The sequence below is a fragment of the Primulina tabacum genome, chromosome 2 (assembly GCF_025594145.1).
Source record: "Primulina tabacum isolate GXHZ01 chromosome 2, ASM2559414v2, whole genome shotgun sequence".
Taxonomy (NCBI): Eukaryota; Viridiplantae; Streptophyta; class Magnoliopsida; order Lamiales; family Gesneriaceae; genus Primulina; species Primulina tabacum.
In genome coordinates, this window is record NC_134551.1 from 4,406,710 (window position 1) to 4,424,713 (window position 18,004).

The 18,004-nt window shown below is 30.8% G+C and overlaps 2 protein-coding genes across 8 annotated transcripts; both read right to left on the bottom strand.

Moving 5' to 3' along the window:
- Positions 1-2,566: 2,566 nt before the first annotated feature.
- Positions 2,567-4,160, bottom strand: LOC142537309 (transcription factor RAX1-like). The gene is made up of 3 exons (XM_075642851.1): positions 3,906-4,160; positions 3,595-3,724; positions 2,567-3,353 (listed from the first exon to the last, which is right to left on the bottom strand). The coding sequence occupies exons 1-3, from the start codon at positions 4,039-4,041 to the stop codon at positions 2,660-2,662; spliced, it is 960 nt and encodes a 319-aa protein (XP_075498966.1). The 5' UTR covers positions 4,042-4,160; the 3' UTR covers positions 2,567-2,659.
- Positions 4,161-10,349: 6,189 nt separating this feature from the next.
- LOC142526773 (sialyltransferase-like protein 2) lies at positions 10,350-13,940 on the bottom strand. 7 transcript variants are annotated; one of them, XR_012815352.1, is made up of 8 exons: positions 12,066-13,556; positions 11,934-11,998; positions 11,684-11,838; positions 11,517-11,598; positions 11,170-11,267; positions 10,970-11,050; positions 10,647-10,873; positions 10,350-10,549 (listed from the first exon to the last, which is right to left on the bottom strand). XR_012815352.1 is itself a non-coding variant. In XM_075631379.1 (8 exons), the coding sequence occupies exons 2-7, from the start codon at positions 11,949-11,951 to the stop codon at positions 10,687-10,689; spliced, it is 432 nt and encodes a 143-aa protein (XP_075487494.1). In that variant the 5' UTR covers positions 11,952-11,998; positions 12,066-13,556; the 3' UTR covers positions 10,354-10,549; positions 10,647-10,686. The 7 variants fall into 7 exon arrangements, 5 of the variants coding, with proteins under 5 accessions (XP_075487511.1, XP_075487494.1, XP_075487486.1 ...); XM_075631379.1 differs by lacking the exon at positions 11,170-11,267 and having other exon boundaries at positions 10,354-10,549; positions 10,647-10,716; positions 10,808-10,873; XM_075631354.1 differs by lacking the exons at positions 10,350-10,549; positions 11,170-11,267 and adding an exon at positions 13,762-13,940 and having other exon boundaries at positions 10,698-10,716; positions 10,779-10,873; positions 12,066-12,424.
- Between the last annotated feature and the right edge of the window lie 4,064 nt (positions 13,941-18,004).

The window sequence follows — 18,004 nt, forward strand, 5'->3', positions numbered from 1 at the left end:
ACGTAGAGAAATGTAAACCCGGAAAACTCACCTCCAGGCTCCCATTTCAAATTAATTAGTTCAAAATAAAAAAATAATAATAACAATCAAATTTGGTTCTCTAAATTGATCTAATTTTAATTTTGGTTCTCTAAATTGATCAATATTCACTAATATTGTTCTCTAAATTTTGATCTAATTTACTTCTTTTTTCCGAAAGAATACAAACGCGACGTCGGACATGTTAACAATATCGTTATGTCAGCAATATTCGACATTAAGTCAGCTTTATAATGAAATAAAAGACTATAATTATAAAAAAGAGAAGCAAAGTTATTGTGCTAGGGCTGAAATTGACTAATTAAATGACTAAAATCATAATTAGCTCAACTAATTATACAACCAAATCTGTAATTTTCCTAAATAAAAATCTCCAATAAATTTGTTTAAATGCGATTTTAGCTCCAATGCCATTGAAACTCTTATTTTGACATTGAAATTTATCAAGGCAAAGACTTGTATGAGACGGTCTCACGGGTCGTATTTTGTGAGACGAATCTCTTATTTGGGTCATCCATGAAAAATTATTACTTTTTATGCTAAGAATATTACTTTTTATTGTGATGAATATCGGTAGGGTTGATCCGTCTCACAGATAAAGATTCGTGAGACCGTCTCACAAGATACCTACTCATTTGTCAAATATGATTTTCAATTCTTGTTTTTCCTTTTAAATTGGCAATTTATATTTTGAAATTGAAATTTATGTATAGTCACTTACCGAATATATCCCCGTCTCCAGTCGGTGTGAATAATCCCTACTCATAAAATATATTATCCTCCAATAAGACAAATTATAAATAGCTGTTATTTAAAAATATTTTCTACTTTAAAATAACTAATTATCGCGTAATCCGAAAAATCAGTGAAGATGTCAATGCGTCATTATTTTAAAAAAATTATTGATTAATTTTCTTAATCAACTTTTTAAAAGAAATTAAAGTTTTCTTATTCTTCTTTGGTAGATAAACTAAACTTTTTCTTTGTTTGGCCTTATCTTTCCTCAAGGCAACTAGGGGCGGCTGCGCCTGGATGAGAGGCCAGGTACATTTAGATTAACATTTGGAGACAAATTTTATTATATATTAATATTTAATGATCCTAAAATATACACAATAGTAGAAATTCAATGAAGTCATAGGTAGATAATTGTCGAAGTAGATCCAAGTGAAGTAACATGGTACCATTTTACTTTGCATTATAACTGAAGTCGTATCCAAGAAATTAGCGAAGTCTTTGTCGGTTCAATGAGGGAAAACCGATCCGGAATTAGACTGATGTCGAAGTAAATAATTTTATGTGTTTAAATAAGCTGAACTTGGTCACTGATTTTTTTAATGGTCACATTTTTCCCGGAGTCTTAGCGTGGACTGCTTCCAATGAGAATATATTCAATTGATGATTAAATAAGCAGACTTCAGTTTCCCATATGCTAAAGTCTTTGTTCCCCTAGTGGGATTTATATTTTTTTTACCGCAACCATTTCAAGTCAAATTTGTTCCCACTTCAAAATTAAGTCACTTGTACATTTTTTTAAAAGGAAAAGCTACATTTTTATATTAATTTTTTTTTTGCAATTTCATCTTCTATTTTGTCAAATTACATTATTAGATTAACATATTTGATTTTTCTTGTAATTTGAGTCTTTTTTTGATTTGACAATGATGTAGCACCGATACAGTGTCGACATAGCACTCTACTGTATCATATCATCACTCTCATTAAAAATAGATTAAAATTTCCAAAATAAAAGATATATGATAAAAATAGATATAACAACATAAATGATCAAAATCCCAAATAATCAAAAATATAAGACCACAACCGCAATTTTCCCAAAAAAATAATTATTAATGGTTTATTTAAATTAAATTTGTACAAACATATCGAACCCATTGGAATTTAGAAATGGATAATCATAATCTTAATTGGAAATGTACTTTTATTAAATTAGAAACAAAAAAATTCTCGACCATTCTATTTTCAGAAAACAGAGAAGTATTTAGAAAAATATTAGACAACACAATGGCTCTTATTTATTTTTATTTTTTTAATTAAAAAAAACATGTTGGGAACGTGAAAATTATATATCGTGTATCGTTTAGATTATATCATTGGTAAAATAAATGATCCTTGACAGGGATATTTTAAATAAATTATGTTTCATGGCATCTCAATCCTTAAATAAACAATTCATGGCGGTGTTAAATTACAGGAACGATTGTCGGAGAATTGAGATCAGAATTAGCAACAAACGAAATAAAATAATTAGTAACATAATAATTGTAGCAATAAGTAAATAAAGATTCAAATTACCACACAGTCCAAATGCATTGAAAGTTCTCTCCATGTTTTAATAATTATATTTATTCACAGAAAACCATATGTAAAGAATAACATTATCTTTTCGTATTATTTGGCAGAAAACGATGATTGCTATACACACATCAATCTCAAGCACAAAAATTTAGTTCAATATTTGTTTTAAACATTTAATTTCAATTAAAATGCAAAGTAACAGATCACATCCCTGAAACAAAATATATATGAACATAGGAATTTTTTTTAATATATACTCTAAAAAATTAAAATAAGAAGAAATTCATGAGATTAATATTCGTCAGTAGTACAACACTTGTTCTTCAGTTTTGATTCCACCCACAAATAAATTCAGATTAGCACTGCAGATAGTAGTGTTACTGCTAATCAGCTGCTTAATCTCCTCAATACTGTAATCCAACGGGTTCTCGCTAAAATGACCATTCTCTGTTTTCTCAAGATCAGCACCAAAGCCAGCAGGATTACTGATCAAGAATTTATGATCACCTTCATCGAACCCGTTATTGTATAAATATTTCTGCAGATTTAGATTTTCACCGTTGGAGCTTCCATCGGATGAACTGCAGCTAGCTTCCCCTCCAAACATAATGTAGTTACTAGTATTGTTGTTATAATTCAAGCTCACATATCCATGATTTTGAGCTTGAAAAACTGAATGGGTGGTGGGATTTGAAGCAACCGTTGTGGGAAAAGTGGGAGAGATGGGATCAAGATCGGTACCGGCGGAGAAAACCCTAATATCTTCAGAAATCTTGGTGGGATATGCCGTGTTATTACCGAATTCAAAAGGGGTTTGGAGAGATGGGTATGGAGAAGAGATTGAAGGGTTTTGTGGGATGGGATTGTTATTCATCTTGGATGATAATTGGTTGAATTTGGATGCCCCCAAGATTTTCTTCTTAAGCTTCGTGTTCCAGTAGTTCTTTATGTCGTTGTCTGTTCTTCCGGGTAATTGAGCTGCTATTATTGACCATCTGCATGATCAAACGACCGATGATCAAGAACCCTAAATATATAAAATCCAAGATGGATATGAAAACTCAAAATTCGACGAATGATTTAATTGCAAGCGATGGAGTTTGACACTGCTAAATTTAATGTATTTCTGGGGGAAAAATTAAAGAAGAAAGAAACAAGCAACCAAAACTCATCAAATCACCCACTCATGCTCACATTACCAGCAGCTAAATTTTTAGAGTGAGTCGATATATATACCTGCTTCCAATGCTAGCAAAAAGGCTGCAAATGACTCTATCTTCATCATCTGAAAATTCTCCGTGTTTAATATTTGGCCTGAGATAGTTCAGCCACCTCAGTCTACAACTTTTTCCACATCTTCTGAGATCTAATCAGGAAAAGCAAACACATATTTAAAACCCCCAAGAAACCAATAAAAAGAAACTCACATGCTAACTCTTGAACCTGGCAAGAATCTAATTTTTCAAAACATCAACAAACTACTACACTTATGGATTAGCTAGTTGTTCGAAAGAACCTCGTCGATACACATAGATATATATACGTACCAGCTTTGTGAGGAAGAGAGATCCAATTGCCTCCAGTGCCATGTTTCTCTATGTATTCCTTAAGTTTTGCGTCTTCTTCAGGTGACCATGGACCTTTCTTCACGTTTGCTTTATCACAGCATGGAGCTCTTCCCATTTTTCTTCTTCCTTACTGAAAGCAATTGAAAGGTGTTATCACTTTGGAGAAAAAATCTTGAAGCTTTTAGAAGGTGGATCTGTGTGTAGAAGACTTGTTCTTCGTACAACATGGTGGTATATAATATATGTGTATATACTGTACGTATATATATAGAAGTATCTAATAATGGAGATACAGAAGCACAAGTCAAAGTACATACACTAATTCAATTATCAATTTGTCTAATCTTATCTAATCCAACTTTAGTCATTAGCTAATACAATAAATTTCCACAATTATTATTCATCCACTCCATCAATGTGAGATTATTTTAATCGTTGGTTTAAATTTATATAGTGCGAGAGTCTGAGAAATAGTGCGAGAGTCTGAGAAATTTATAGTGCGAGAGTCTGAGAAATTTAATGCAAATTAAGTAAATAAATTAATTGGAAGAAGTTTCGTCGTCTGCGAAAACATTAAAGTATTAGAAAATAGCAGCCAAAGGTTCAGTTCCGGAGTTACCAAATCTTCGAGAGCTTAGTTAACCTCAAAAATATAAATTTGCCCGCATCAGATTTTGGGTTTCTCACAAGGAAAAACTTGTCTAATAAAGGATGGCTCAAGTTGAACCAAAGTTTGGGAAATACACGAACTAAATAGGTTGTCCGAGATACAAAGACAAATAAAGGGAAAAAAGGGAAATTAATAACCAAATTTTCGTGAATTTAAGCTTGTCTATTTTTTTTTGGTCATTAAGTAGTCAGAATTAACTTTTGATCCTCTAATTTGTTATTTGGTTAATTTACTCTTATTTTGCAAAAGTGCTAGCATGATGTCAAAAAATGAGACGTGACTGAAGTTATATCGACACTCTAGTGACCAAAAACCAAAAAAGAACCGATCTAAGGAACTAAGACTCAAATTTGAGTATTTACAGGATTTTAGATCCAGTTAGATGAGCATTTTTGAAAGCTTATCATAATTATTTTTAGGGAAAATTGAAGTTTTTGCCTTGTATATTTTCCTTTTCACGCTTTTGAAATTCTATGTTGTCGAAATTCAGTATTAACCCGTCACTTTTTTTCATTTTGGTTTTTTAGACGTGACGATAATACAATATTGATGTGAAACCAATATAGTGCATGCTGACGTGTGAAGTACCACATAAATAAATACTCTCAGCTCGTAAGAAAAACTAAAATTATCAAAACAAAAGTCATATGACTAAAACTGAAATTTGATGAGATAAATGACTAAAATCACAAAAAATTTAACCTACACCGTCAATTTTGCAATAGGTAGATCTCAATCTTGATGAACCCTAGATCAAGCTGTCGAATTGAAATCGAACTGGATATACCCCAGTTCGATACTTGACTGATACATTTGGGGATCCAATCATTCGATTGTTTATTATTATGAATCATAAAGTTATTTTATGATAATTACATGCATGTTCCACATATAATATTAAAGTATTAAAAATTATTATAATATTTAATTCTGGACTGTCAAATAGCGATGGCTTGATTTTTATAAAAAGTTTGACCTTTGTTGGATATGCTATTAGCTGGGAAACGAGGTAATTGAGAGTTAATTAAGTTCTAAATAAAACAAAAACAAAAACAAAAAATCAGCTTAATTTTACTCATAAAAATAAAAATTTAATTCAATCAAAATAAAACTTCATTTCAAACTCAACTCCCACAAAAAATTTTACCCCAAAACTTCACTTCAGACTTCACCTCAAATATGTAAAACTTGATTCAAGTATGAAAACATTTACCCAAATGTGAAAACTCGATCCAAATGTTAAAAACTTGACCCAAGTATGAAAAAGTCGACCCAAATATGAAAAGTTCGACTCATGCTCGACCCAAATGTGTGAAAAACTCGACCTAAATAGGAAAATCTCGAACCAAACAATCCAAACTCGACAAAATGTGAAAAACTTGACCCAAATATAATATGTACATAATTATTTCATCAAAATGACATAGCGTGGTAGTAAGGTATTGTGTTGTCCAAAAACACATTGTTCGAATATGGATCGAGTCAAAATGTGATATTATTTTTTTATTTTATTTTAACAATCATTAGTAAAGTCTATCTTGTCCTTCAGTCAGTCTATTTTACCAAATTTAAAAAGTCACTCCCTACACTTAAAAAAAAATTGGCGAAGAGTCATATATATTTTAATTATCCCTGTTAGCTTAATTACTTATTTAATTTGTTCACTTCTCAACGAAACCTTGTAGATATATACTTAAGAACCTCAAAAATTTACAATATTATTAGTATTTAATGGTTCAGACTGCTCAAGCGTCACTTCCAAATTTTTGCAATAGAGCGATATAAATTGAAACGCATAAATCTTAAAACTTTAAGGAAAACTTTTAAAAATTTATAAAGAATATACAGAGATTAATATATTTAAAATTCAATATTTCTATATATTTTAATAGATTTTGTACATTACAAATCAACTTTTTGACGCCTCTGTACTATTTTCATGGAGCACTAGTGCTAACGCTTATATATATATAGAGGTAAACAGCTGTATCTACTCGTTCTATCTAGAGGTAGCTAGTTTGGTGTCACATGCAACTAGAATACGTTTATTTAACATTAATGATAGCAAATGATTAAAAACAAAATCCACATGGCAATTAGCAACTAAAATTAATTATGAAAAAATTACAATTTTAGTTTTGTAACTTTAATTTTGTAACTTGTCAATGTTTGATTTTAATTCAGTAACTTAAATATTTTTTTATCGTTTTTTTAATGCCAAAAGTCACTAGCTTCTTCAAATATTGTTTTATCTAACATTGATAGTCTTCTACTTAGATTTTGTAGCGAGAATAATAAACTCATATTACACACATCAAAATAAATCTAAACAAAAACAAAAGAAAAATACAACAAGAAGACGCCTAATATTTCAAAATGAAGGGAAAAATCTTTTTTGTTTCCCTTATTTTTGTTGAACAAAATGCAAACAACAGTAGGATAAAATTGTACTCGTAAAGATAAAGCAGTAACAGAAACAAGCGTGTTGTTTATAGTATGAATAATGTTTTGATTCCCAGGATGTAACAATGATTGGTCAAGCCTTTTTCCACTGCAAATCGGGCCCATGATTTGCACCCCCGCGCCGGCGTGCGCCAGAGAGAGCCTCTTGACCAATAATTGTTACACATGCATAAAGTGTAACACAATATAAACTTATCTATACCACTTTATTATTTCAATGTGGGACAAATCCACCTTTCAAATTTCCATTCACTCATATGGAAAGCCAATAAGCCTAGAAGCTCATACCTTTAAGAGCACCCACAATAGGTGGGTGTTATAACACACACCAACTCATAAAAAATCTTGGGGTCCACAGCCACATACTCATTATAAAAACATATCTATTTTATCCACATTCTTTTTAACATTAAAACTCATTATTTATGGGTCCCACAGTCCACTCAATCATCTGAAAATTTTTTCATATTAAATAAATATGTTTTAAATATATTTTACATTATTTAAATCATTATTATATTTTTTAAAATAATCTTATTTTTTAATAAAATAATTTTATTAATTTTAAAAAATAGTATTAATGTTTTTTAAAATTTATTTATTAAATAAAGTAGATGTTCGAAAGAAATACAACGAAAGAAATACCACGACGGAAGTAGTGTTTGCAAAAAGGTATGTTAGTCGAATGAAACTCTCGTAGCACAATGAAACTCTCGTGCTTACATGCGCCAGACATAAAAATTAAAAAAAATTGAGAGGGGGCATGTGAGTGGGCATTATAATGGAGAGTTGTGTTAAATGAGCATTCTATTAATGTCCATTTAACACCCCATTGTAGGTGCCATAATCCAACAATTTTTACTTATATAAATTTTAATGTATATAATATTTGTTTTATTCTCGTTATATGATCCACGTAGGAGATAATCCGTTCCAACCAAACAATATTTGATAAATTTTGTGATTTCGGGTGAAAAAAGGACCAAAACAAAAAAAATTCCGAGTTAGTGGATAAAAACCGAACACTACAAGTTACATTACTAAAAAAAACAGATCAACTTACATGTCCAATTAACCACCGAAAGGCAACTAAATTAATGATTAAGAAATAACTGGGATCACTCACTTGTTTTATTACTCTAACTAGCTAGAATTGACAGCTACCTATTATTTCACGCTTAAATTAAATTTCTCATGTCCAATTAATTAACTTTCCAAACATAAACACTTCATATAATATTGGAGAGAAGAAGAAACACATGAATAAAAAAAATTAAAACCCAATTAATGTTTGGTTTGGCTGGATCAACTAATATTCCACGTTAGACGACTGTGTCCAAAAGAACACAACAATTTAAAGCAAATCAGATATCTGGTGATGCATGCAGATCATCTGTCGATATTGATCTTCTTTACACGCACACTGCATGCATCCACAAATAATTCATTTGGCAGAAAACATGCACGAGTGGGACACAGTTATCTCTATTCAAACTGGAAACTTATACATAAAGTTCATCGAGTAAGTTTTGGTATGCTATTGGTTCAATAAGTTGATCTTTCTTTTTTTTTTTTTCAAATTTTTAATCTTTTTTTTGTCAATGTTTTGATTGTATTTATATTATTTAAATATTTCAAGTGAATATGTTCCACACAATCGATTGTGTAAAAATGAAAGAAATCTTGACACGAAACCTAATAATAGTTCTCAACAAAGTTGGCACAAATTAGGTTTCATGATTAATCTGTTGTTGTGTCTTAAACTGTTTGCCAAGGAATCTTTATTTGACAAAATGATTGAAATTAATAAATTAAACAATTGAGCAGTGCGAAACTTCTGCTCAAATCATGGGTATGTTTGCAATTTTTTTCAATTAATTATTCAAATTAAAATTTTATTAATAACTTTTGACTTTAGGATTTCTATGTCCAAGTTTGCAGATAAAATAAGAAAAAAAATTAATTTTCATCTTTTTTGTTTGTCTTTTTGTAATTTTAGTCGTCAAAATTAGCTCTTATTCATATATTTACCATTTTTGTCGATCTTGATGCGGAGGCCGCGTTGGCGTTATGTCAGTACCATGTTGGAGAAAAGATATAAATAGCAAAAAAGAAGAAGAAAAAGAGTGAATAGATTCAATTGCATAGAGAAACAGATATATTTTTTACACATATTACCCATTGTTTGGATGATACTAATTATCCCAACATAATAAATCTTCAATTTGATCGACTATATATTATTCCCAGCATATTTTTGTTTGACTTTTTTAGTCAATCATTCTAACAGAGATAGAATAAAAAAATCAATTTATTATATATTTTTTATTATTTTGATTCCTTCACAAAAATTCAACTAACTTGTGTGCCAGCGACTGGTTTAATTAATGGTCGTCCACCTAAAAGCTTGAAACAAGACAAATTTCTTAGCTTGCATCAAAGTAGAGCAAAAAGGCTTCATCAAATTGATTATTTAACTTGTTTTAAAAATCTTGAGGGCCGGTGCCAAAGTTGACAATTTTTTGACTAATTCACATGCTGTAGAAATTATTCAGCTAAGGATAAGTATATATATTCTGCTAAATTTAAACCGATCGAAAGCTCCCACTACAAGAATAAATGCTTATGGTGACATTCATAAATGTCATAATATTCAATATTTAGTGACATTTAAGTTTTAGTGACATCCTCCAACAAATGTCGTCTATTCCAATGTCGTCTTAAACTTCCTGACATTTTTTAATGTCATTATAAAATGTTAATGACAACTTCATACGTGTTACTAATTATTCATCTAATGACAATTTTAAATGTCAGGAAAACTCATGTTTTAAAGACATTTATACATGCCTTATTATTATAGTATAATGACAAATTTATATGTCAGTTAAAATCATTTATAATGACAACTAAAAGTGTCGTGTATGTTATTTATAGTGACAATAAAAAATGTTACTAATGATATGTTATAATGTTAATTTAAAATATCTCATTATGTAATCTGTAATGACAATTACAAATGTCTTCTATACTAGTATATGAAGACATTGAAAATTGTCATTAATAGTTGTTTATAATGACTTTTTGAAATGTCTCTATATGAGTTTTACATTGACATTTTTTATGTGCATTATTTAATGTTTTATTGTGACATAAAAAATGTCATATTTTATGAAATGTCATCGATTTTCAATATTTTCATGATATAATATTCAAAGATATAACAAATTAACATAAATACAAATACAAAATTTTAAAATAGAAATTAAATTGTTAATAAATAATTGTCATTAATTTTACAATCATTAATGTATAAGACTAACAAATTTGTTACCTCAAAAAACATCTATACTCCAACAAATGTACCAAATGTATTTAGTTTAAGAACTAGCAAACAATTAAGTCTTGTAGAGCAAAACATAAGCAAACTTGTGACGCATCTTCATTCTTCAACCATCTCATCTTAATCAAAATCCAATATTCTTGTCACCTACAATAAAAATTCATATATTTGTATGAATGAAATAAAATTAAAGAAGTACAAAATAAAGATATTAAAATTTAATTCAAACTGGTGAATATCATACCAAATGATAAACTAGAAAATTATTATTTATCCAAATTCACCTAGTAGAAATCTTCGTCACTAACTGTCAACTGCAAATATAATTGATATTGGTTTAAAAATATACTAACATGACATACATAACAATACATACTAGTTAATTGAAATGATTTGAGCAAATACGTCATTTTGACCAATTTGATCATCCTCATCTTCAGGAAGTTGATTTTCTAGTTCTTTCATTGTAGCCTTCACCAAAAAATCAAAATCCATAATTTATTCATAGTGATTGTGAAAACAAATATCTTTGAAAGTAATTTAGTTGAAGTTTATAAAACAACTTACCAATTTTTCATAGTCAGATGATTCCATATTTTGCAATCCCCTTTTGAGCCCTTCACTTTTTATCAAACCATTTCCATAAACCTGCAATGTAGTAATTTCACTTTGAAGTATGACAGTATAGATTTACAGAATCTTTGATATTTGATGCCAAATGAATCATATATTTATGATTGAATGACCCTTCAAATATAATTGCATACTTTAGAGTCAGCTTAATATAGCTCACAGGAAGTGCCCCTATTGCGAAACTCATTGAGTTCCTGGCACAGCTCCTCATATTAAGTAAATGTGTCTCTAACTGATATAGTTAGCAGAGTAAACGGGAATAACACAAAGAACCATAAGATAATCACTCGCAACATTTCAGCAACAAAGGGCAAGGCAAACTTTGTGATCAAACAAAGTTGTATTATATTCCTATAGTTTATCAACGTGTTTAGGCAGTTATGTAGATTTACGATGAATATGCAGGACAAGGCAATATCATCGTGTAAACCTAAATCATTTGTACAACTTCAGCATTAAAATATTTAAGCTTCGAGCTTACTCCAAGGCATTCCATCATCTGATAATAGGCCCTACCATGCAGAGGAGTATGGCCTTGTCTAGACTCTGAGAAATATCTGGTCCTGAGGTTATATAGAGGCTCCAAAATAAGAAACAATACAAACTTAAAAAAAATGCATTCAGAAACTTCTTCCAACGGCTACGTACCATTCTTTGTAACCAGGATCGACAGTGAAACCATACATATCAACAGTGTCACATATGGAAAGAGTGAATTCAAGAGCCTTAAGTCCAGTACCTTTTGCAGCTGATCCAAATGATGATCCCAGCATGAGATATACAGGATTTAGTATTGGAATTTCCTAAAAGTAGAAAGATAAGTATTTAAAATTAGATTTTTCACAAATCACATAGGATCAAACTTAATTTACTAGAGTAAATTGGCAGGTATAAATACCTGGATCATCTTGTTCATGATATCGTGAATTGTTGTTTTAACAATCAAGACTTCCTTTCCTTTATCTGAAAATTCGAATTTGTTAACTTCCACACGAGAATAATGTTAAAGACTAGTGAATCATGTTCATACCATACAACTCTGCAACTTTATCAAGAGCTTTTGCGGAGCCCCTATTGAGAAGGCGGAACGTACTTTTTGTACCCACATTTTCTGAAAAGTTTTGCAAAAAGCACAAGGCAACGGTGAGAGCATGTGGATATCACAAGCGGAAGTTAAATAAAATTAGAATGACAACCTGAATAGGTGCTCCATTTTCTCTCAAAACCGCGTCATAGCTATCTATTTCTTTGCCAAATTTAGTTTTCAAAAGATCGCCAGAGTTACCAATAACAGCACATCGACCAAATTTCCTTGGTACGTAAGGTGGTCCGTCTGGGAGCACCAGAGCAAGTTTCTCCATGCACAAAGTTTTATTCTTACATCGATTCCTGCAGCAAAAATAAAATCGAACTTGGAAAGTGGAGGGATAGAGTGCATACGGACATCAACAATTACTGAAAAGTAGCATTCATATTCATAAGTGTTTCAGTGCACCAAATGTTTATTCGCCATACTAAAGCAATAAGATTAAGACAATAAGAAAAACCGAAGTATAGCTGGAGAGCAAACAATCACAAGGCTGGGCATCAAATTTTTCTTCAAATAAAGCCTGTTAAACACCATCCCATCATTGACAGTGTTACAGGTCTATATGGAAATAGTAACTCAACAATGGGTATTTAAGGAGGTGGATTATTCAAAAAGTGGTATAACAGCTAAATATGTATCACTAAGCCTCCCTTTTTACAAAAAGACGTGCTATTTACAAATCAAATAATATTGTTTGTTTTTTAAAAAATTCATTAGGAGGAACGAAAAGTAGTAGGCATCTATCGGCATCAGAAATGTAGTGAATAAAACAGTATTCAGTGATCGACAGAAATTTATTATCTTCGCCTACGATGATTAACATTAAACTCAATGAAATACAAAGAATCATGCCTACGTACAAGATACCAAGGACACACAACTTGGAGAAGTGAACCGAGTCATTATTCTATTATCAACCACAAACATCAACGCATATGATTTGAAGTTAATTTTATGCTTCTGAACCTCTGCTCCACTTATTCAAAGCTTACTATAATGGGCGTTATTCTATTATTTTTTCCAGTTGTGAATGAAGTCAGGAATTCTCCCACTTAAGCTGAGATCATTTATTCTACTGCAACGCAGTAGCAATACCATTCAACAAACTAGAGAATTTCAAAAAATTAAATTAGATTAAAGGTGATAATACAATGTATTTAAAAATCTTTTACGTTAGTTAATCCAGCAAAAGACATTGGCAACTGCCATGTTAATTTGTTGGAGGACAAGATCTTGCGATTCGATCAATAGCCTTAAATAATGAAATTGTTGGTCGTAGGCCTATACATCCGAGCAGACAGCGGAGCATCGGCGGAACTTGCCGAAAGTCACTGTTCACCACTGAAACCGTGAGAAAAAACAGGGAAAAGTTGGGCTTGATCGTGAATTAGATTAATGCTCAACAACAGGTGAAAATACTGTCAAAAACTGAAGAAACTTGTTGAAAGATAAATGAGGAAACCATTTTGTGGGGAAAATTCCCATTGCTGAAAACCGTTTATTGAGGTGAAAAATAAATCCTGCAAAAAAATACAACCGAAGACTCTAGCCTATTTATACTAAATCAAGGAAGAAGTGCAAGAATAGGAAAAACACGTTTTCTATAAATTACAATTACGACTTTAATAAAACTCACCAAGAACTAGACTGGAAATCTCGAACAAGACGGCACAAGAAATTGCAGAAACAAGACTCGCTCTAGGGCTTCGAGTCGCCCGAATCGGGGCTCAAATCCTTCGATTAATGGCTTAGACCGAAGCTACATGTCATGAGCCATGATTCACGGTGGCTATGGTGGCAGAAAGTGGTGTTGTGCAATGATACAAGGGATTGGAAGGATGCCGATTTGAGGTGAGATACTAAGATTGTTGGAGAGAATTTTTTTTAGAGATGTATGGCCGTGAGAGTGAGAGTGAGAGATTAAAAAATAGGAAATGAGTGGGAAAAATAAGAACTTTTAGTGGCATTCATTAAAAACGTCATTATAACATATCTAATTTAATATTTTTTTATTAAAAATTTTATGTGTAACCTAATGTCATGATATGTATATAATGACGACATTATTTTAAAATGTCACTAAGAAAATGTCAGTATAGCCATTTTTTCTTGTAGTGTCCTTTTCGGGTGCCCTCCGTCGATTCCCTCTCGACGTTCACGAATCGGCCTTCATTACCTTTAAGTAGCCATACTTTTGAGTGAACTATTATTAAGAGTCACATGACAAGAACAAATAATTATACCGCAAAATTATAGTAGCGAGCGTTTGTCAATATATCGTAATTATATTCTGTAATAGAAGTCATGTGATACAAAATTTGTAAATGGGGTCAAACATCATATGCTAATCATTGTATCACATAAGGTACTGGTAAGAAAATAAGGTTATTCAAAATTGCTCTCCAACTGGCAAATTATCATTGATGCATGAATAGAGAATATGTTCTCTTATATTAATTATAGGATAATTCGTAGCTAGTTAACAATAAAATCAAATATTTTACATATTCATAAAAATTTATGTGAGATGGTCCCACGAGTCAATTTTGTAAGACAAATATTCTATTTGGATCACCCATAAAAAACCATTACTTTTTATTGTAAATATGAGTAGATTTGACTCATCTCACGAGTAAAAAATTGTGAGAGCGTCTCACAAGAAACCTACTTTTAAATCTTACAGTAGCCGAAGAAGAGTTAAATTTTACAAGCTGCATCTATTCACGAATGTCGTTAACGTTGTTGCTCTATTGTAAAAAAATTATATAAAAGTTCCCTCTTATATATATTCCTTTTTTAAAAGTCTTTTTAGCGAAATGAATAGGTCTCCTCCGGTCTATATTTATAGTGAAAAATAATAATTTTGACATAAAAATAATATTTTTGTATGAGTCGAGTCGGATAGAAGATCATTATCATAATATTGACCCATAAGACGGTCTCACGTACCGGAGTTTTTGTGTATCAAAATATCATATATTACATGGTATGCGGAGAGTCGTCAGTCAATATATTTCCATTTCTTAACAAAAACGCTTTCCTGATCATATCAATCAGATTTACATTATATTAAAATTAAAATATATACTTACGATTGTGGAATAAATACTATATCAATGATATTCAGTTTTGTCTTCTATTATGAATTAACTTACAACCAATCAAACAACCGTAAAAGGCCATCATACTACACGTATATAAATAAAACTCTTGGAACCCGAAATTACAGGAAGCCATATTGGGCCCAAAATGTGAACATCGGCCCATTAATAATATATGGACATAATATCCATACTTATTCGGGCTTCGTTCAAGGTCGGTTATGCCCACATTTTCTGTATCTCGTTTATGTTTATTTGAGAAACAATTTTTTTAAGAAAGAAATAAATAATTGTATGTTTGAAATTAAGAAATAGTCACGATCCAACATTGTCCAAGAACAGCTAACTTTGCCGCGCATAAGAAATAGTCATTCTTCTACTGCCGAAAAAACAAAAAATGTGTTTATTTGGGAAGAATGATCGAAAACAGTTGTTAGTTGTTGAGAATGATAAAACTTTTATTAATAAATGTTTAGTTAGAGTTTTATTAAAAATTATAAAAACCCATGTAAAACGGTATCACAGACCAGTTTTGTGATCCACATATTCTATTCGGGTCACACATGATTGGATTTCCATTTATTTATTACCAAAAAAGGAAAAAAAAATGTAACACGAGTTTCATTCCTTGGCCCGTCTTTTTGTTAAAATTCGACATCGTCCAAAATCCACTAATTTGAATACTTATCTATTTGTTTTTGAGATTTTGGTGATCAGAAAGACATGATCTCACGGCATAAAAAGTTAAAATTCATAAATTATATGAGCATGGGGAAAAACTCACAAGAAATATAAAAAGTATATATAATTTATGAAAAAGTTTCATCATCGTCTCTGTAATAAACTAACACTATACACGTTCATTTATAGGTGAATTTTAAGTATTAATAATTAATGTGATCTTTAGGTTCAACAACAGATCATCTCTATTTATATAAGTAATTACATGATTTTAGAATACAATTTTATTTATGAACTATTTTTCGACAACTTGCAAATCACGTAGTTGCACATGAGGATGTCAATTCGGGTGGGTTGGGTCATGTTGAACAATAGTACTATTCAAAAATTGCTTAAACCGAACCCGAGCCAACCCGAAAGCTGCCAAACCGAACCCAAACCCGAATCAACCCGATTAACCCGATTTTGAATTTTTTTTAATATAAAATAAAATTTAAAAATAATATTTTAATTTAAACACATAATAACAAAATCTTCATCATACATTATACATATAATTTAAATTTGAAAGCTTAATTATAGAAAAATAAAATATATTTACTGAATCAAATAAAAAATTGTTTAAAAAATAAAAAAAATATTCAAAGTAAATATTAAATTATAAAAATTTATGATATAAGTATACAACAATATATATATACAGTGGCGGAGCCAGGAATATGACTCTACTTGAACTAAAATTTTTAATTCTATAATATTTTAATAATTTAAAATCGATCTACCCGGGTTAATATCAAATTAATCCAAATTTTACATATAATTTTTTTAAAAAAAATTGAGTCATCCGGTCTATGGCAGCCAAGAAATTCATCAGAATGAACGGCCTTATTTCGAAATTTGCGACGGTTTTTCGTAAACCGTCGCAAAGTGAAAAGCGTCTGTTTTTTTTAAAAAAAGGTCGCTATTTGCGACGGTTTTTTAACACCCGTCGCTATGTGCGACGTTTTTTCAAAAACCGTCGCTAATTATCACCAACAGCTATTTTCAAACGGCAAAATTATGCACCAACGGCTATATTCGAAATTACTCACTATATATACTAATCAATTTCTACAAATTCATCCCACAACATTTATCTTTTCATATTTTTAAGCCAAATGAGTGACAATAGTCAGAACTCACAAAATCGACCTCGATTTGTTTCTTCTACACAATATCCACCACAATTTCTAAATTGGCCGTTTGTTTCAAATTTTCAAGGTTATGAAAATCCTTCGAATCATCCAAATTACACCTCCCGAGCTCCGTATCCACCGCCTACACCTGAATATTGGCAAAGTATAGGCAACCCAGATTTCATGCTGCCTTATTTTTATGGATTATATAATCCACAATCCACCAATATGCCAATCGAAAACGAGCCTGCCAACTCCTACGTTTGTCCCAGAGACTCAGTTGTCCGGCCGTGAAACACGAGTTGATCTCGAAAATGTGCAAAATGCTGATGTAGATGTTGAGGGTACGAAGAAGCTAATAATATGAAAAAAGGAGGAAGACGAGCTACTAGCGAGATCGTATGTCACAATGAGTGATGACCCAGTCATCGACAATGATCAGAAGGGGAATGATTTCTGGAGACGTGTTGCGGCTTTGAACAAATCTGAAGCTAAAAAGAGCAAATATTTGCTTAAGGAATACGAAATCCTTTCGAAAGACACTTCACAAATGACGCCGGAGCAGCTTATAGTTCATGAACATCTGTGTGACCAAATTAGAGAGAAATGGAATATGTAATTTTCGATTGATGTAATTCTCTTTTCAATTATCGTAATTCGTTTTCTTTGTATTTTGTGTTTTTTTTAAGAGATTGTGTTGAATAATATTTTAAATAAAAGAGTCCAACTTTTTTTTCATTTCTTAATAATATTTTAATGAATATTGGAATTAAGTTATTTTTAAAATAATAATACTATTTATTTTTAGTAATATTTGTTGTAAAATTTTAAAAATATTAGAAAGATATTGAAATATTAAAAATAAAAAAAAAATGAGTAAGTGGACAGTGGGTTAATAATGAGGAAGTGTTAATGTAATGAA

What these genes read in the sequence shown, in the direction of transcription:
- LOC142537309 (XM_075642851.1), bottom strand. Translation starts at nt 4,041, where the DNA reads ATGGGAAGAGCTCCATGCTGTGATAAAGCAAACGTGAAGAAAGGTCCA. An exon ending in CTCTCTTCCTCACAAAGCTG is followed by an intron (nt 3,725 to 3,905) that starts GTACGTATATAT and finishes TTTCCTGATTAG; the next exon opens with ATCTCAGAAGATGTGGAAAA. An exon ending in TTTGCTAGCATTGGAAGCAG is followed by an intron (nt 3,354 to 3,594) that starts GTATATATATCG and finishes TTGATCATGCAG; the next exon opens with ATGGTCAATAATAGCAGCTC.
- LOC142526773 (XM_075631354.1), bottom strand. An exon ending in GATCCTGGTTACAAAGAATG is followed by an intron (nt 11,599 to 11,683) that starts GTACGTAGCCGT and finishes ATATAACCTCAG; the next exon opens with GACCAGATATTTCTCAGAGT. An exon ending in CATCTGACTATGAAAAATTG is followed by an intron (nt 10,874 to 10,969) that starts GTAAGTTGTTTT and finishes TTTTTGGTGAAG; the next exon opens with GCTACAATGAAAGAACTAGA.